Source organism: Diabrotica undecimpunctata, chromosome 7 (assembly GCF_040954645.1).
Source record: "Diabrotica undecimpunctata isolate CICGRU chromosome 7, icDiaUnde3, whole genome shotgun sequence".
NCBI lineage: Eukaryota > Metazoa > Arthropoda > Insecta > Coleoptera > Chrysomelidae > Diabrotica > Diabrotica undecimpunctata.
Genome location: NC_092809.1, coordinates 122,802,861 through 122,824,056, shown reverse-complemented (window position 1 = coordinate 122,824,056; position 21,196 = coordinate 122,802,861). Strand labels below are relative to the sequence as shown.

The 21,196-nt window shown below is 33.5% G+C and overlaps 1 protein-coding gene across 1 annotated transcript in view; it reads right to left on the bottom strand.

Moving 5' to 3' along the window:
- Window positions 1–402: 402 nt before the first annotated feature.
- Window positions 403–21,196, bottom strand: part of LOC140445770 (uncharacterized) — a 161,564-nt gene continuing 140,770 nt past the window's right edge. The window contains exons 3-7 of the mRNA XM_072538101.1: window positions 20,285–20,691; window positions 10,274–10,587; window positions 6,960–7,224; window positions 5,943–6,163; window positions 403–754 (exon numbers count right to left, since the gene is read on the bottom strand). Of these exons, the coding sequence (XP_072394202.1) occupies window positions 732–754; window positions 5,943–6,163; window positions 6,960–7,224; window positions 10,274–10,587; window positions 20,285–20,691 (1,230 nt within the window). The 3' untranslated portion in view covers window positions 403–731. The remainder of the gene's footprint in view (window positions 755–5,942; window positions 6,164–6,959; window positions 7,225–10,273; window positions 10,588–20,284; window positions 20,692–21,196) is intronic.

Sequence of the window (21,196 nt, the reverse complement as noted above, 5' to 3'; positions counted from 1 at the left end):
AACGATTTTGATGTTCATTCTTTTCATCTCTTTAACTGCGTTAGCGAGCTTTTCTGTAGCAAATAGCGTTTTTATATTCCATATAGCTATTAAATTCATTTCTTTCACTGAGTCAAGCCGGGAGATTCTTAGCACCCTCTGATGATTTAGCACCTACCCGGGACTGAAGGTCAATTGTCTAGATTTTCCTGTCATGGTGAAATTCTAGTGGATAGGTTAATGTGGATATCTACGGTTATTTGACAAAACAGACTGAATGACAGTCAACTTGACAGACTTAGCTTCAACAGTATGGCCACTTCCAAATGTCAAAGTTCGTATTGAAAGGCCCTATATGACTATTAAAAATTCCGTTGATAAGCCATTATAGTATAGGTGTTTGGTAAATAAAATAGAAAAATCTTAAAAAGAAATAGGAAAATATATTTAATTTATTTTCAACAATAAAATCACATTAGTTTTCGAAATACTTTTATCAAGGTATTTACATTTAAACCATACAAAATATATGAAAGCTGCTACTTTATTTTTTTTAAGAAAATAATCTTTACAAAATGCACATCAATAGAGGTACAACCTACCCATATATTATATTTACAATTAGAAAATCTTAATTAGTACAACTAACTGTGTCACTAGTTATCTACTTAGGTGATTTTTATTGGTAAACATGTGATTAGGTAATTAGTAAAATCACACTATTTTCTCCTCTTGGAGGGAATATCCAGACTTCATACTGATCTGGGTTGAACAACTGAAAAATAAAACAAAACAATTAAAAAATATTGACTTTACTACTTTAATAAATTTTATATTTCTTTCTATAACTTATTGATCATCTTTAAGCAAGCCACAAAACTGCTTTGTAATCTAACAAAATTTTTAGCGATCAGTTTGGTATACTGGTTGCCTATATCAAAGAAAACTGTGTACATATCTTTAAACGTCGCTGTACTATTCTGCTATTCCAATTTAAAAAGTTATGCGGTCCTGCAAGTTCCGAAACTGTTGGTGTAATATCTTTATTTTAACAATTTTTTAAAATCTTTTATCTTTCTCCTTTAATCTAGTCGCCTTCCGCATTCTGCACTGTTCCACGCTAGCATTCTATCAAAGAATATAGAAGCGTCTATATTCTTTTATTCCATTATGCGAAATAGAGCTGCATGTCATCTTCTGATAGGCTATTGAGTAGCTGCGCCGAGTTTTGTTTTACGTTCTCTAAGGACTCTTGGTGAATTTATTTCAAGCAGCATTTGATTTCTAAAAACAGGTAAAAGTCGCACAATGCTGAACCTGGCAAACAGGATGGGTGCTCTGTGACTATGACCTGGTTTGTGACAAATAGTCCTTAAGAGAGGGCGCGTTATGAGTCGGCACGTTTTCGCGATCTAGGAGTTCTCTTTCTACATTCCCGGCCACTTTTTGCAAATTTTTTCTCGAAGTCTTAGTAAAACCTTTAAATATTAATATTGATTAAATATCCACCCTTATGGTACCCACTCTATGTGAACGTATATCAAAGACAATAATCAACATTACATTGAATTTTGACTTACTCATACTCCCTTTTTTTTTCTTGAGGAGTTTGGACTCTTCACTGCTGCTTGATTTAAACTTTAAATTGAAAATCCATGTTTCTTCTCAAGTTATAATCCTTGACAAAAAGGTTGACTCCTGTTGAATGGATTCCAATGCGTTTCAAGGTATTAGAATAAATGTTTCTACGATGCATCTTCTGTTTCTCTATTGAGAGTCTAAGCACAAGCTTAGCACACACTTTCCTTATGTGTTTCTTCCCATGCCTGTCTTACAATTTCTTTAGTAATATCGATATATTCAATAATGACCCTAATACTTAATCGAACATTTCAGTCACTTTTCAAACGTTCAATTCATACTTTAAGAATATTGCCAAAAATGTAAGAAAAATTATGTCCTCACGGCGTACACTCTTTTCATTTTATTGCATTAATGTCATTTAACTGTAAAATATTAATTCCCCTTGTTCTTTTGTTGTTTAGTGTTAGAACAAAAGTTTTGCAGGTCAATTCGGATAAAGCTGTTTTTCACAAATATTTGCCTTCTCTCACAGTAAATATACAATTTCGTCGCCCTTAAGATGTATTTTCCTTTTAATAGTTTGTACAGCGCTCCAACGGTTTTTCTTCCTTTGTTGACCACGGATCTTCTTGCTGTTAATCATTTTTGCCTTCAATATTTCCTGTCAGACTTCCTTCTATCCTTACGTTATTGTCAGTTTTTAGTAGTGTCATTTTCACAAATCTAATATTTTTTTCTTGAATTTCAAGTGCTCTTATAACTTGGTATCGGCATCTTTTTATCATCGAATCGTAAGTTTGTTTGAAGTATCCCATTACATGATATATTATAATACTTTTTTAGATTTTAATGTTATTGTACCATCCTAGTCTCTACTGTTGTCAATAGTGATTTGTTCAGTTAATGATATCTTTAATATTCTTTTAAACACATCAAATATCTATAAAATAACTGGATTATGGTACTCAATGGTTTCTTGAATTTGGGTAATAAGGATTTTGGAATCACATGTGAAGCAAATTGTTGCAGAGCCTTTCTGTTCCTGTCTAGTTCATTTCCTCATGAAATAATTAAAAGTTACCTGAAAAACTGCCGCTGAATGCACTTTTATATTGAATAAAGAGAGATAGGATTAAATCGTTTGTTATCTTTGTTTACGCTTCTCTACATTGTTTATAGTTTTATTTAATTGTATTCAATGATGTATGCTTATATTATCTTGTGTTTGTATTCTTATGTCTTGGAATAAAACCAAACAATCTAGTAGAGATACTGTGTATCTTTAAAATCATGTTATTTAAACGATTCAGTAGTAGATAAATATTGCTGTATCCTGAACACTTTATTTCTTATCTTATGTTCTAATCTAGATGCGTAAAATATGATTGCAACATATAATATATTTACCACTTTCAATTTAGTTCGATTAATTACTTTCCCACTAATACTAGAGTATTTATAATAGACCAGCATTTCTGTGTCTGATTGACCTAAAGAAAGCGTTTGACAGAGTAGGACTCAAAGATGTAATCCATCTTCTGTATAATAGAGAAGTTCCCCTAAATATTATAAAAACTATCCAAAACGTCTACCAAAATAACAAAATGGGAGTCAGAATAGATGGACAACTTACAAAATCTATAAAAATAGGCAGCGCAATAAGACAAGGAGATTCATTGAGCCCCATGCTCTTTGATCAGTGATGAAATCATCAAAATCGTTAACAAAGGAAGAGGATACAGAATGGGAAACGAAGAAATAAAAATACTCTGTTACGCAGATGATGCAATCTTAATAGCCCAAGATGAAGATAGTCTACAAAAACTGGTCCACAGATTTAACATAAGATCAAAAGAATTTAATAAGACACTCTCATCTCGGAACACTAAAACAATAGTAGTCAGTAAAGAACCAACCAAATGTAAAATAGAAATTGGTGGCATCAGTATTGAACAAGTAATGGAAATTAAATACCTGGGAATTACACTGTCCAGCTATGGAGACCTAGACAAAGAAGTGAGAGATCAAGTACAAAAAGCAAATAGACTGGTAGGATGCCTTAATAACACTATATGGCGAAACGGACACATTACCACTGAGATGATGTCAAGAATTTATAAAGCCAGTGTAAGACCAATAATTACATATGCCTCAGAAACAAGACACGACACAGCCACAACGCAAGGGCTACTGGAAACGGCAGAGATGAAAGTACTGAGAAGAATTACAGGAAATACGCTGAGAGATCGACAGAGAAGTTAGAAGAAGAAGAAGAAATTAGAAGAAAATGTAACATACAGTGTATAAATTAATGGACAAAAAATAGAAAAAAAGAATGGCATAACCACATAAGCAGAATGGAGTAGACCCGTGTCGTCAAAATAGCAAGAGATAAGTCACCAATCGGCATGGACTGACAACCTTCCATAGAGGTATTAATCCGCCAATGAACTAGCAGAATTGCTTATAAAGAGGAAGAAGAAGAAGAAGAATTACTTCCCTGCTAGTAGTAACAATCTGCTTATCTCCCTAATTTAGTTTAAGGCTCCTCATCTGCATTACCCATAGATTTTTTTCATATTCTCGATTTTTTATAGTGCTAGTTGGCAACAAAAAAAAACAGTTTGACAGCTAGCCGTTTAGGGTTACTAAAAATGGAGCGCCACAGTTCAAAAATTTCGTACAAAATATAATCGGAATATTGATTTAACTTCGACAACTGTGAAGAGAGTAATTAAGAACTTCAGGAAGACTGGATCAGTTCGTGACGCCAAACACTTTGGTTGTCCAAAATAAAGCAGCTCAAATGTCAATATCGAAGCAGTGCGTGATAATGTTGTTGAAAGTCCAGGAATATCAATTTGGCATCGGGACAAGATTTATAAATGTCAAGCTTCTAACAGCGAATGCTCACTGAAAATCTGTATATCTATGCTTACAAAGTTCAATTGACCCAAAAACTGAAACCTAATGATCATATACAGCAAAAACAGTTCTTTGAATAGATAATTGAACATCAACAAATGGTCCAAGAGCATCTTAAGCGATTAAGGATAATATTTTCACCTTGATGGCTTTGTTAATCCATCCACAACGTCTTACTATTTGGTGCGGATTTTGGGTTGGAGGTATCATTGAACCATACTTCTTTGATAGTGAGGCTGTTTGAGCAATATGAGCAGTATGATAAAAAAGTTATTTCTACCTTAATTGGATGGTTGATGTTCACGACATGGGGCTTCAATATGACGGTGCCACATAGTATACAGGCCGTAAAACAATTGAATTACTACATGAGACATTTCCTGGTCATGTAGTCTATCGTTTTGGTGATAAGCATTGCCCCCTAGATCGTGTGATTTAATACCATTGAATTTCTTTTTATGGAGATATTTGAAGTCGAAGATTTATACCAACCATCCTACCACAAACCGTAAATTAAAGGAGAAATTTTGCCATATTTATGCAAAAAGGTTATGAAAAGCCGTACTTTATCTATTTACTTTATGATTCAATAAAAAAATTACAATCTAAAGAAAAAAATTATAGTTTCTATTCAATTTAATTTTTTCGTAAATTTTGGGACACCCAATATTAAGAGCTATCCTTTGCTTTCTTGTTTTTATATTATATTCTGTCTGTTTATATTTAAGAGCAAGCATTTTATATTTTTTCTGGGGTGTAGATTTAAATCTCTCCACATTTTGGAGAGCTCTTCCTAATTGTCGACAGCTAGTAGGCTCGTCTTCAGATCATTTTTCTCAAACGTCCCGACACAGTTGTAGCTTTATTTATTTGATGTTTTACTACGCTTACAGGATTATGGCTGTTATAAGTGTGCAGTCTCAAGTATTTTACCATCAATTACTATCTGACATCGTAAATGTTTCTCAGAAAAATTTATGTTCTTGAATTTGTCCATCTATATCATAATTACGTAATGTTCCGCAATTTCTTATTACAATTGTATCTATTATTTCATTCATAATTAAATTAAATAAGAATGGGCTGAGGCTGTGGCCTTGTCTAATCTCGCATGATGTTTGTATACTCCAACAGTCCCGTTGTTTACCTACTCTTATTACTGTGGGGCTTAGTATGCTGTGTATACCGCTACGGAGTTTTAATAGTTAATAAAATCAATTATCATACTGTGTTTCGTAATCTGGTCCTATAATGGCTTCCGGAAAGCTCTAGATAACCTGGTGATGCCACCTGCTTCGAATAAATTTCGGCTGTTTACCTAAATTATCTCGTATTATTTCATATTAAGACGGATTATAGAATGAAATAAGTTAATTTTCCGTTACAGTAAGAATAAAAAAGTTTATATAGAACAATTAATAATACAATTTAACTATAAAAATAGTTTTACTTACAGTGAGGTCTGATTTCCTCTTGTTGTTGCTCTTGTTCCTGAGATTCTTGATCTTGAGGAGCTATGTGTACTGGAAGGTTAATGGGAAGAGCTCTAGTATAGGTTTGTCTACCGTTCATTTCGTTGGCACTTTGTCTTTGCTCTTGAACGTATTGCACTTCTTGGGGAGCATCTTCAGAATCAGTTTCTGATACAGCTACGATAACGTCGCGGTTGGGCAATCTACAAAAATAAATTATTTGGAATTTAAAATAAACAATTAACTTATTATTTATATGAATAAGAGGATTATTAAATGTGTGAAAGTGGAAACCACAATCCAATTAAAACAAACTGTAGATGTATTTTATGTAACCCACAAAGGTATTCTACATAGTCGTGTTTGCATGTCTATACTTTGAACGTTCAAGGTTTGTATTTCAAAAGGAAGATTTTAACATAAATTAATCCATATAAAGTTAATAATATGAAGAAAAATCAACAAAAAATTTTGAGATGAAGTTTGAACCTCAACAAATATTTCTATATTATGAGGATCAGTATGCGAGAAAACCTGGACTATAAAGAACAATGTGGAAATAGACTACTATATGTCAATAGTTTTAAAAATCCAGACAATAAAACAATATTGAATCATAAATGGGTGCAATAATGTAAATATTAATGTTAATATGTCTAAAAAAATTTCTTTTATTGATGGGTTTTCAAATTATCCACCAACAGAAGACTGAGATTAGAGTTAGCAAACACTTAATATACCATCCGGCAAAGAATAGTATCTAGAGACAAAGAGAAGGGCCATTCAAAGGTGACAAAGAAGATTGTTAGGAAAAAATAGAGGAATGGGAGCAGTTTATGGATGATCCCAAACTGGTGATATTTATGAATTAGAAGTTTCTAAAAAACTTATATTTTGGCCATTACATATCACTATTTAATTTTATCAGTCACACTTCTTTAAAAAGCTTTTGCTAAAACTGCATTATACTCACAAAAATTATTATATTACACAAGTTACCTGTTCAATTGAGACAAAACTTCTTCTGGAATTGGCAATCTTTGTCCATTGATTGGTTGTCCGATTTGTTCGATCTGAAGAAATCTTGGACGTTCTTCAATTTCTTGGGCTGGTTCAGGTCTGACTTCTTTTTGTTGCTGTTGTTGCTGCTGTTGTTGTTGCTGCTCTCTCATTTGTTGTTCACGTAATTTTTGACTTTCCATAATTTTCTGTGCAACAATCTGTTGTACGATGTGTTGCAAGATTGGATTTGGTGGGAAATCGCCTAAAAAATTAGAGAGGGTGATAATCTATAAACTGATGAATGTATGAAAACAATAACCTTTTGGTATTTCTAGTTGTACAAGAATTTTATATAAATGGACATTGATGATTTAAATTTTTAGGATCTAGTAGTAATTTCTGTCCTAATTTTTTCTTTTCCGTTGGCCACCTTTAGCAATTATTTCATATCTGAAACAACGATCGATAACATTTTGCGATCCAGAACTCACATAAAATAAATGTGACACTTAGACCATTTTCATCATCATCATCATCATCATCATCATCATCATCATCATCATCATCATCATCATCATCATCATCATCATCACTGGCTCGACAAACCTTTTTGGGTCTTGGCCTGTTCCAGGATTCTTCTCCATTCTGATCTGTTTCGTGCTTTTTTTCTCCAGTTTTTTATTTTTAATATTGTTATATCATTTTCTATTTGTTCTAAGTATCTCAGCTTCGGTCTTCCTCTTGTTCTTTTTCCTACTGGCATCTGTTTGAATTTTTTGTTTGGTATTTCGCCTTCTTCCATTCTTTCTACATGTCCTATCCAACGCAGCCGTCTTATTATACTGAATGTTATAATATCCGGATCCTGATATATTTTGTATAGTTCAGAGTTGTATGTACTTAGACCATTTTAGTCTCAAATATTCTCAAGACAAGAGCTCTTCTATTTCTTAGCACCAAGCTCTATCCATTTTACATTCGACCTTTCTCTGTATGCTCAAAAAAGAAGAATCATTCATCTCCACAAAGAACGTGCTAGAAATAGTCTATTATTTGTTCTGTTTCTTGTATTTTTAACCCTTTCCTGATATTTAGTTGTCTTCGTATTGAATCATTTGTTTTTCAACTCAGCTAATTTAAAACATTTAAGCTAACGAGTCTAGAACTCGGTAGCGTACAGGAAATCTGGAAAATGAAGCTTCTTACGAGACTGATTTTGGTATCGACAGGTACTCCATGGCTTTTCCAAATGTTTGGTAATTTACCCACTACATTTTTTGCAATTGCTAATGGTTTTATTTCTTCGGTGCATTAGATACGACTTTGGTGTTTAGCTATATCTATGTGCTTAATAAATGTTTGGTTTTTGTTTTATTTATTTTAAGACCCACAATTACGTGCATTTCGAAGTTATCAACAGCAGTTGTATCATTTGTATATCTCAAGTTGCATATCTTAGTTCCACCGATAGAAAGGTTTAATGAACAAGCAGCTACTCCAGTTGCAAAAAATTCAAAATTGTAATTTCATGTTATAGCTTGTGAAGATTATTCTCTAGCAATGGAAATTCCGCAGCGACCGTTTAATAAATGTAATGAATTTAATGATCTCATGCATACGCGTGCATACGAAAGATGCACTCCTCATCTTTAAAACGCATTTGAATTTCTGTCGAGAACGCTCTGATAAAAAGATCAAATTTTTACCGTCTAGTTGATACAAATTTTATTAATATAATTAATAACTTAAGTAAAATCACAAATTGTATAAAAATCTTTATTTTTTAACACACATGATGCGTTTCGACATCTCTGTCATCATCAGGTATAAATGCAGGAGAATCTAAATCTAAAATGCCTAAGAATACACAAGTTAAAGAAAGAACTTAGTGTACCTACAGAAAATTATTTAATGTAAAAAAATTGTCAATGCCATAGGATATAATTATTAAAAAGGACTCCAAAAGTCCAATTGCTCTAGGTACCATTTTGGAGAGAGGATGGGACCGAAATTTGTGACATGTGTCAGTATTGTCGTAAATACTGGCAATCGGCATCGAAACTATTCAGCGATACGATCGTTAATTATGATCTTTAAAGGGGTATTTAAATTTATGTAAAATCTCATAGATGTTAACGATATGTGAGAAAACAACAAAGACTGATAAAACCAGAAGTGCAGCTAGGTGGTTTTCGAAAGAGAATTTAGTTGTAAACTTAGATAGGCAACCAACCTTACTTTTGAAGTCTTCCTTCCTTTTCTGGCTTGAACCAAATATTCACTATATTGTTCACAGGAAAGCGGGGTTCAAAACTAAGTCTTTTTTTAAAAATACTGCTTCTTTGGATTGATCCATTTTAGATAAAATTAGAATGATTTGTTCCGATTATCTTCGAGAGCACTTTTATCTATAGTTCTTTTGTGCTACTAAATTTTTTCTCAAAACCAGGGGCGAATACACGGGAAATCCCCCTCAAGAAGGTACAAATTAAAGAAAACCTATTAATTATGTCTTTTGTGTAGTTTAGGTTTATCTTTTTTATCTCTTTTGGTTGGAGTTTTATTGAAAGTTCCCCTTCCAATTCAAATGTCTAAATCCGCCACTGCTCGAAACTAGGATGCCAATTATGTTTGCGAAATAATTTTCTTTAGCTATACTACCTATATCTGAAGGTACCAAGTAAATCCAGAATACTGTTATGAAGTCGCATAAAAAATTGTATGAATTGCCCATTTTTTGATATCTCAGACCGTCAGTAAGTTGATCAATTACCGGTTTGCTAGATTCTTAGTATTCGCTTTCCTTGTCGATCAATACATTATGTCATCAATATTAAAAACCTCATAATTCGATACAACCTAATTATCTTTGTTGTATAATATACACGTGTAGCTTTGAAATTCTGATGAGTACTATTATTTTTTCCTGACCGTCGTTTTCTATCCCTAAACTATCTCATATGAGAGTTATTTATTGAAGTTGAGGCGTTAATAATACTCATTGAAAATCTGTCTCTTCTACACCATGATTAAATATTGTTAATACCGAGTATTCTAAAGGGGACTTTCGAACTATGACAGTTAGTAGCAACCAGATTGTTGAAGCTACATCTGTCAAATTTGCTCTCATTTACCCACAGTGTTTTGACTGGCCAAGTCAAAACAAGGTTTACGGAGAGATAATCGTGTAGAGACGCAGTGTTGGTCATAAACCAAATTACCAAAAAAACATTAAAATATATTTCAACAGCAGAAAAAAAATGTTAATAAGTTGAAACTGAAGTATTTATGTGAATTATCTAATGAGTTACCTTGTTGTTGGGGTTGTTGTGGCTGCATTTGGATCTGGATCTGTGGTTGCATTGGAGGACGTACTGGCATTTGAGAAGGTGGCTGCTGGTGCATCATGGGAGGCCTCATGTTTTCAATATGAAATACTGGAGCTCCCATTGGACGCATTTGTTCTGGTCGTTGTGCAGCCATTGGTGCCATTTGCTGGGGCATATGGGTATTGAATGGGCTTTGGGGAATGGGGATCATTACTGGTTGAATCATAATCGTTTCTTGGTCTTCTTCTTCGGAATCGTCTTCTTTTTCTTCCTTTGGTCTCATAGGTGATTCAGCACTATAATATAAAAAAATATAAAAATATTTAGTATGAGAGTGATGACACTCATTGTATATAATTGGATATAATTTAAAAAACTCTACAATCGAAGTAAAAACTTTTATTATAGGTGGTATAACATTTAATTAAAAACTTAAATTGATAGTCCAAATGGATTATAATAAAAGTTCTAGACGTTTCAGACTTATAAGTCCATCTTCAGTGAACTTTAGAGTACTTGCACTACTAACTGCAAAATCAAACTGGTTGGACTTAAATTGCAGATAACATACTTAAAAGTATTAAATTAGACGGCATAATGACGATGAAAGTGGATATAATTATCCGGGACCAGTATATCCCTACTCGAAATAACATTTCACATCCTAACTGGTATAGGAGAGTTTGCCAACTGATCTGTTAAATATGAAATATGACATAATGTTAAACAAAACAATTAGTTTGTGTCTTTATACTGGTTTCAGTGTGGAAATATCAGTTATGAGACGTGGACAGAGAACTAATGTTTCCCTTTGCGTACAGGTATCTGACCACTTCTAATAGAAAACGTATTTAGAACAAAAAAAATATTATGGACAATTAAAAAAAGTAAGAGTGGCAAAAACCGAACTGTGTTCAACACTCCCAATAATTTATTCTTTGGACAAGTCTTGTCAGCTTTTATTTGTATTTGTCAACTTGTTTTCTGAAGTAATCTGAAATTTTGTTTCAGAAAATGTCTGAATGAGATTAAGACATTATTTTTAACGATACCTTATAAATAATATTAGGTACTAATCTTAAAAAAAAATTAATATCAAGCATCTAGAGTAATTGAAAAGAAAAAGCATTCCAAGGAGCAAATTGAAAAAAAATATATTAACACCTTGACTGCGGCGGTTAAATACCTAATATACTAGTTCTTGCGTCACATGTCCCCGGAGATACGTTATGGTCTATTCTGTCTGTGCGTCACATGCCCCCTATGGCATGTGTGTACATATAAGTACTTCATGCCCTCTAGTACACAGAAGTATAACTTTTGCATATATTACATACAAAAAACTATTATAGAAGTATTAATCTATTTTCCTCTCAAACAGGACATGCCGCCAACATCCGATGTAGCACAGACAGTTAAACAAATTTTCTCTTGGAGTTATATATAGTTCAGCTCAACAGGCCTCAAAGGCCTAAGGCTTCAACGGTTTTCTTCCATTTCTTTCTATATTGTGCTAAGTTTTTCCAATCTTTTACCCGCAGCGACTTTAGATCTTCTTTTGCCTACTCCAGCCATTTTCTTTGAATCTAATCTTTGAATTTGAGCGAGTCTTGTTATTTTTAGTTGCCCATATATTTGCATTATTTCTTCATTCGTTCTTCTTCGCCAGATGTTCCCCTCTTTTACAACTCCGTATATTCTTCTAAGAATTTTTCGTTCCCATCTATCTAATTTTACTTCCATATTTTTATTTAGTGTCCAGGTCTCGCTAGCATAGAGTACTGTAGGTCGGATAACTGTTGTATATATTGGTTTTTTTTGCTGTTCTGGATATTATCTTCGACCTCAGTATCTTAGTCAGGCTTCCAGCACTCTTACTACCTTTGGCCATTCTTTTTATGATTTTTTGGTTCTCTTAGTTCCTATTTGTTAGTGTCACTCCCAAGTAATCGAATTGGCTAACAACTTCAAAGTTATATTCTTTACTTGGGCTTTGTACCTTTAAGGACTGTCCTAGATGATTTTCGTTTCCCCTCATCACCATATATTTTGTTTTTTCTTCGTTTATTTCTAACCCATATTCCCTGGCTATTCTCTCTATTCTAGTAAAGATTTCTCTTAATTCTGCAGGTCTCCTTGTTATTAAGGTAACATCATCTGCATATGCTACGCATTGATGCCTGTGATGATATATTGTGCCTCTAGTGTAGATGTTACATTCTCGTAAAATCTTCTCTAAGATCAAATTGAAAAAATTTGTTGATAACGGGTCACCTTATCGCAGACCTCTATTGGTGATAAAGCTATCCGAAACCCGTCCTTCTAACATGACTTTACTTTTAGTATCATTGAGTATGCATTTAGTCAGTCTTACTATTTTTGGTGGAAATTTAAAATATTCTAGTGCTTCATATATTTTATTTCTTTTTATAGTATCATATGCCTGTCTAAAATCAATAAACAGCATGTGTAATGTTAGGTTGAATTCATATGAGCTAGCTAAAATTTGTTTCATTGTAAAAATTTGGTCTATTACCGATCTGTTTGCTCTGAAACCTGCTTGATATTCCCCTAGACAATTTTCAACTTTTGTTTTAATTTTATTTCTAATTGATATGGCCAGAATCTTATACACTGTATCTTGTAGAGCTTTTCCCCTGTAATTTTTACATTCTATAACGTCTCCTTTTTTATGCACTGGACATAAGATTGCTTCTTTCCACTGATTGGGTATTTTTTCTTTGATCCACACTTCGCGTATTAACTCAGCGATTTCTTCTTGTACCATTTCGCCACCTTTTAGAAACTCAGCAATGATACCATTTTCACCAGGTGCTTTGTTGTTTTTTAAGTTTTTTATGATCTGTATAATTTCTTCCTTGGTAGATACTTCTTCATTTACATCTGGGTCCCTTACTTCTTCATGTTGTAGTTGCGTTTGTTCTCTTTCATCATGCCCATTGATTTAATCCTCTTCTCGCGGCCATATTGTTAAAAATATTATAAATCTCTTACCTTATTCCGGACAGTGTTTTGACGTTATAATTCTCACTTACACGCCTATGTATTGTTTTGTAAATAGTCACTAATTATTGTCTTTATCGTGAAGGTTCCCCGCACCGCGCTACTCGCCTCTTCAACCGATCGGAGCTTATAGCACTGATTGTTTATTTAGGTTACTCGTTATGATCTTTAAAAACTCGATTTAGTTCACAATTTTCTAATGACACTCGATTCACACAGACACTATTTTTCACAGGGACAACACTTTGTGGATAAATAAACTCGATATTACCCGAATTTTCGAATTAAATATCGGAGCCGTTTTAACCACGTCTTTCTCGCTCGTGTACCAATGACAGAGCATTCTCTTGGAGTTATTTGTATAAAATTAAAGGTGTTTATAAAACCAAAATATTTTAATTATTAATTAAAATAAACAGAACAAACGAATTTTAAAATTTATTGGTAATTTCTGCTTCCTGTTATTAATTATGTGCCTTATTAAAAAAAGGCAAAAAGTATCCAGGTTGACCAAGGCAATCGAAACAAAAAGTTATTATCCTACGAACTTTGTTATCCACTTCACGATAACTTAAACCTGAAGATTTTAATACTTGACGACAGCCTCTACATGGCTTTCGTCGTTTCCTTAAGGTCCTTCAGGTTTGGTAAAAGTATGCACTCTTTTTGGAATTGGTTTTTCTTTAGGTGATTGTAATCAATTATAAGCTAACTGTTCCGAGCATCATCTCAAATACTACTTTCCTAAAAAAATTATTAAGAAAGAGATATTAAAATTATAGCTTATTTTTTTTCTTACCGGTACCATTTCAAGCTTCGACATAGCACTGTATGGTAAAATGACATCTGGTCAGAATAGTGTACGTCTTTCTTTGCAGATTTGTAATCAATTGTACATTTCGGTTTCACAATAACCTCTTTTTGCCTATTCTGCTTTCCTGTTAGAATTAACTGTTTAGTATGGACTGGGACACTTGAAATCATTACCAAAGGTCTATTATCCATCCACTTAATAATTCTTAGTCCATCTTTCTTTTTTTCAATGGCCTCTGTTGGCTTCATCTTCTTGGACTGGTTAAAAATAGGTTGTATTCTTTTTCTGTTTCCTCTTAGAGTCCCACAGTACATTATATTTTCTGCTAACAATCTTTTAACGTGAGGTATTCCTGAATAAAAGTTATCAGCAAATAATATGTTGCCAGCTTTATCTGTGATACACTGAAGTAATTTTAGAACAACTGGTTCAGAATGTGCTACGTTAACTGGTTGTTGTTCATTTTTTCCTATGTAAATACTTACATTGACAGTATAGGCTTCAGGAGAACAGAGTTTATATAGTTTCACTCCATATTTCTGAGTCTTGTTGGGGATGTACTGACGAAAATGAAGTCTCCTTTGAAAGGTACCATAGATTCATGTATAACGAGAATGTTGCCAGGCTCCATTATTCTTTGAAAATTTTGAATCAACTTCGTAACTAAATTGTCTATTTTGCATTATCTGTTAGTGGTATCAGATGTCTCATTATTTTCAAAATAAAGAAGTTTCAATAAAAGGAAAAAGCGGTCTCGAGTTAAAACTTTTGCGATAAATTTATTATAAAATATATCATCTTTAGACCAATATAAATTTAAATGTGGTACCTGAGTGAGACCCATTGCGATTATTACCCCTAGGAAGGCTCTTATTTCAGTTTTGTTTGTGGCTGTCCATAAATTTAACCTGGAGTTTCTTGAGTGTCGCATACTTAATTGTCGAACTGCATAAATGTTAGTTTCATTAACAATAATATCCAATATTACATCATTATTGTTCTGAAGCTATTTTCTTGTGGCATTTTAAAGTAATTACTATTTAAATGGGAATAAGCTACAATTAAAGGTTAAAGTACGTTTATTGACGTTTCAATTTCTTCCACTTCGAAAATCGTTCTCAAAATACAAACATTGTTTGTATTTTGAGAACGATTTCCGAAGTGGAAATTGAAACGTCAATAAACGTACTTTAACCTTTTATTGTGGCTTATTCCCATTTAAATAGTAATATTACATCAGTTACGAAATTACTAAAAACGTCTATTGGTTTCTGTCCGCATGTGGTTCAATACCAACTAATGTATTCTTTCTTACTACAAAATTGTCACCTCTACATCTTCTTCTAAATCACACTATTCATCACTATCACTATTCTCAGCACTATGTTCATTATGATCTGATAGAACCTGTTCATATGGTGTAGTAATAATTTTGTCATCACTATCAATAGACGAATTTAAATCGGAGGATGAAGAAGATTTAGGAAAATACCATTTATCTAGCAATGAATCGTCACTGTCAAAGGAATCTTCGATACTGACGGCATCTTGAAGATTGAGTTGCTGTCTGCTCATTCTCCGTATCGAGTTCATCAGCCTGTTCGTTATCCATTTCGTGTTCTATTTTTGTTCGTATAAACTGTTGTTCGTTTTCATTATAAACATTTTCATGACTTTTAATCAACCCTGTATTAACATGTAATTAATTTAAAATAGTATTTATTTGTTTCAGAACTCTCTCCAAAGTTTTTATGATCACTGATTGTTTGCTCATTTGCAACTTTTATTACCTGTTGTTTCACTATATCAACCATATATCTTGCCCTTTTCGACATTTTAACAACACTCAATGAACTACAATACACTGAAACTGAATATTTACAGAATACAGCGACAAGCTGTGATGACACATGCCTCTCGGGGTCTGTGACGCATAGTAACAATAAATTTTTGGTTATGTGCGGCACATGTCTCCGGGGGTATATCTCACATTACCGACATCAGTAGCGAGAATTAAAAATTTGCTATCGATAGTTATTTGTTCCACTTAAAACGACGTACAAATACCATTTTTATCGCTACCGCAAGATGCGACTGTTTGACCAATTTTACTACAACACAGTTGAAAAATTACGCACATGCTCCTGGGGATACGTGATGCAGTCAAAGTTTTAAGGAAGTGCATGTAAAAATTACAAAATAAAATAAATATATCAATTAAAAGTAAAATCTAAAAAAATATTCCTGTCTTCTCTTAAAAAAATTAATGTCATTTGTTTTTTTTTCAAAATCATTGTTACATTTTCATCTATGATTATAAATCGTAACTAGAATATCATAATTTATATTTTCCGGTCTGACCATCTATTTATATTTGAAATAATATTTTTCGATCCCATGCGTGATTCAAAAATGTAATAATAGCTAATATAATGTTTCCTTTTAATGCCTTATTAATGGTCATCAATTACAATGCTAAGTAGTCTACAGATTTCACATAATGGAAATTTGGTACGTTCACATGAACTTTTATAATACTAATTTCTAAATTGCAGTGTATTGTTTCCACCTAACCCAAAATTAATGACATGTTATTTGCTATATTTGAAAACACTTTAAGTTATTTATGTTAGTACACGTTTTCAGAAATTTTAGTCAAGATTTTATCTTTATTGCATGTCCAAAATTTCACCAATCGTGTACACACTTTCAGGGAAATGGTTACAGGACCGGAAAAATTAAATCTTAAATCTACAGATAATATCATCATCATCATTATCTTTGGCTCGACAATCCTCCGTGGATCCTGGCCTGCTCTAAGATTCGTCGCCATTCTGTTCGGTTTCTGGTTTTTATGGTTTTCCTGCTTTCTAAACTTTCTGATTTTAATTAGAATTAGAATCTTAATTCGTGGTCGGCCTCTGCTTCTTCTTCCTATAGTTGTTCCTGTCGTTAGTTTTTGTAGCAATCGTATTGTCTTGCATTCGTATTATGTGTCCAGCTCATCTAAGTCGCTGTGTTTTATTGAATGTTATGAAATCTGGTTCATTCAAGAGTTGATATAATCGAAATTATATCTATACTTGATAGTATATAGCTCCAAATATTTTGCGGAGTATTTTACGGTCAAATATTCCCAAAAGTTTTTCATCCTTCTGCGTAAGAGTACATGTTTCCGCCCCATATGTGAGGACTGGCCTCATTAGTGTTGTGTATATAATGATTTTAATTCGTCTCTGGATATTTCTTTGGATAGGTTAACATTTAAGTTACAAATTATACCTCTTATTTAATATGTAGTATTAAACAATAAGTAATAAATTGACCTATTGATCAGCAGTAAATGCAAGTGATGAGCTTTTCCGACTCAATGTGACTCACTTCATAGATTTCTAACGGACGAGCGTGCTAGCTTTAAAAAACAGAAATATAGATCTTTTTTGTATGCCATGATTGTTTTCAAGCATTGATAGTTATGTTAACAAGCTACTGGACTTCTTCTCGATATATAGCTATATGAATCAATTCATCGACCATTCGACCTGTCTTGTCTAATGGTACATGGTCATGATAGTTGTTTTCTTCCAACTCAACGTATTCTTTTTATTTTTATCTTATTGAACAACCGGAATAAACGATTTTTAGGTACGCTCATTGTTCGACTAAAGTATTGAACCTTTCTTATTTTGATGGTGTTGAAGAATTCTAGGTCTTTGAGCATGGTTTCTAGAACACGTTCGTTCTATATGTGAGCTGTCCATTTTGAGCATGCGTCAGTAATACCACAATTCAAACGTTCCAATCTATTTATATTTTTAACTTTTATTGTCACCTTTAATATCATAGCAAACAAACTTAATATGAGAATATCAGTAGACAAAACTAAATCTATAGTGATCAGTAAAGAGCCGCGTAGATGCAAACTAGAAATAGACGGCAAAATTGTAGAACAAGTAATGAAATTCAATTACCTAGGAGTAGAGATCACTAGTGACCGGGATATAAGAACAGAGACCACAAGGCAAGCATCAAAAGCGGCAAGAGTAAGTGGTTGCCTCCGAGAAATCATATGGAGAAACAAATACCTGACCACGGAAAGCAAAATGAATGTATACAAGACAACAGTAAGACCAATCCTAACATATGCAGTGGAGACAAGGACCGATACAAGAAAGACGAAACAACAAATCAACAATATCGAAATGAAAGTATTAAGATCAATAGCGGGCATATCATTAAGAGACAGACAAACCAACAGAAGTATACGCGAACAATGCAAAATACAAAATATTAACAGGTGAATAAAAACAAGAAAAAAAACTGGAACGAACATGTAAACCGAATGGGACCAGATAGATTAGCGAACATCTGTAAAAACAACAAGCCGTATAGCAGAAGACCCGTTGGAAGGCCGCCAAAAAGGTGGAAAGATAATGTACAGTCAACAACGACTGAAACAGAATAAGAGGCAGACAAACAGGAGTAATACTAGTCGCGCGAAGAAGAAGAAGAAGAAGACTTTTATTGTCAAGGTTTCACATTAATAAAACACAGCGCACCAGCTCTATCACTTTATCACTCTTGGAAGCGTGATCAATGAGACACTTTTGTTGCATAATACAGAACGCCAGTTTATGGAGCTTTTGCGAGCCGATTCTATTCTGATCGAAATTTCCTCAGCGCTGAAATTTCTACAAAATTGTTTCAGACAGGTCCGCAATGTATAAATTAAATAGTAAGAGTACTAAAACAATGAAAGCAACGGATGTTTTTAGCTTTCTTTAAAAACCTGCTTTAATTTGTGTTATTCTTCTTCTTCAAGTGCCATCTCCGCGGCGGAGGTCGGCAATCATCATAGCTATTCGGACTTTTGAGACGGCTGCTCTGAAAAGTTCATTTGATGTACATCCGTACCACTCCCTCATGTTGCGCAGCCATGACATTCTACGCCTCCCTATCTTTCCCTGCATAATCAGTTGGAGCAAGGTGTATTTGGAGCAAGGTGTATTTTTGTGTTATTGGGGATAGAATAAATCTGTGCAACTGTTGTTAGGTGTGAACGGTGCTTGCTAAATGGGTATTAATTTAAATAAGCTTCTACTAATTCTGTTATAGATTAAGCGTTCCAATAGTTTATATCATCGTGGTTGAAGAACATCAGACAGTGGGCAGAAATGACTACCATAGATCTATTTAGAGCAGCCGTCAACAAAGGTGTATGGACCCAACATGATTGCCAACATCCACAGAGGATAGGCACCAAAAGAAGAATAGTTTATAGACACAACTCAGCAGTGCAATCGGTTGATAGTTTTGAAACTGAATATTTGCCTTTCCTGGTTTCATTATGACTATAATGGAGACCTTTTTAGATACATGTAGAGAAATTTACCAGCCATTTCTAGCATATTTGCCACAGTGAATTAAAATTCTTGATGGATTTTAATTTAACCGAGTGTCTTTCCAAACTTAATTTTTGATATTGCTGAAGTGATTTCTTTTGGAGTAGACTCGTCAGAGTATTCAGATGTAGGTGGGTATGTAGACTTCAGTATTTTTTGTTCTTGTTTTACTTTTGTGGTGTGTTCACGGTCTCTAGATGTTGGAAACTATTGGTACTTTGTGTCTAGTTGGATGTCTGCTACTACCAAGTTTTTTACGTAAGGGCCATGCTTTTCTGCTTAATTTACTTAAGTCTAGTTTTTCCTCAGTCTTTATTATTTATGTTTGTCGTCTGGCTGTATCCAAACTGTGCAGTAGTTCATCTGCAATTTAGGCCCAATTTAGTACCCAACTATGTTAATGGTTGGGTACTAAAAAGAAAATAAGAGTGAGGTGAACATATAAGTAGAATTAGAACAAAGAATATTAGTAAGAATCGCTCAAGATAAATCGCCATCGGAACGGAAAAGTATATGGACCCCGAAAAAGGTGGAGCGAAAACTGAACGTTGATGCAGCTGGATGAAGTTTAGCTCAGAATTAGTATTTGAACTTTATTTCATGGTATTCTAAAAGAAATAAATAGAAATATTTGCCGGCAGAAACATATTATATTTTATCCGTAAACAGACTGATCGCAACCATATTTTATATTCTCAATATGTCCGTAAAACATACATTAATTCTTAATAATAACGCATCTTTCAATATTACCTTTGCATGGTTCCACTTTCACAAACGATAACCATACGTTCCCCGGTCAATTTCTCGAATCTAGGATTGGTGGTAAGGTTGATTCCGAATGGCAACCTTACTGTTTTAGGTTGATGATCTACAAATTCTTCTGCTCTCTTCTTTTCCACTACGCAGTTCATTTTGGATTTTTGGTTCTTCTCGAGTAAATGAGAAATCAGCTCTTCCATATCCATCTGCCCTGGAACTTTGGCAACCTTGGGGTCTTTGATAGGAAGATCTTCTGAATCAGTCGATTCGCTCTCCGACGAAGATGAGGAGTCATCGTCGTCGATATGGTTGGTTAGTTCTTTTGTGGTATGCGATGGCTCATCAACATTGAGAGTTTCTACTTGACGTTTAGCGTTGACGGGTGTTGGTGGTGGGTCCTAAAATTAAAAGAAGTTTTTAGTAATAAAGTGCCTAATATAAACAATTATTTCTGAAATACGTAACAAACACTTAATTAGGATAAAAGAAAAGTAGATTACTGAAGTAATTTTTCAGGTCACGAATAAGAAAATACTTTATAAAATGAAATGCTATTATCAAACAATAACATAATCATCACATATAAAATAAAATTATCCATAAAACACAACACAAAAAAAATACTTCATCTTCATAAAAATTTTAATTCCTCAAATCTATCTGATACAAAGATCTGGAGTCCTCAATAATTATACAGGGTGTTTTAAAAAAGGTAACCCCGTCTCTAGGGTAGGTAAAAAACTGAAAAATAATTGGGGTTTGCTTAGTACAAAATTTTTGTAACGCCGTCCGTTTTCAAGATACAGGAGGGCGTTGAAGAAAAAAAATTTTACGCATTTTCTACGATTTTGCCGAAACTACTGGCAACATTGTAATGCAATTTTATACGAATATGTTTTGAAA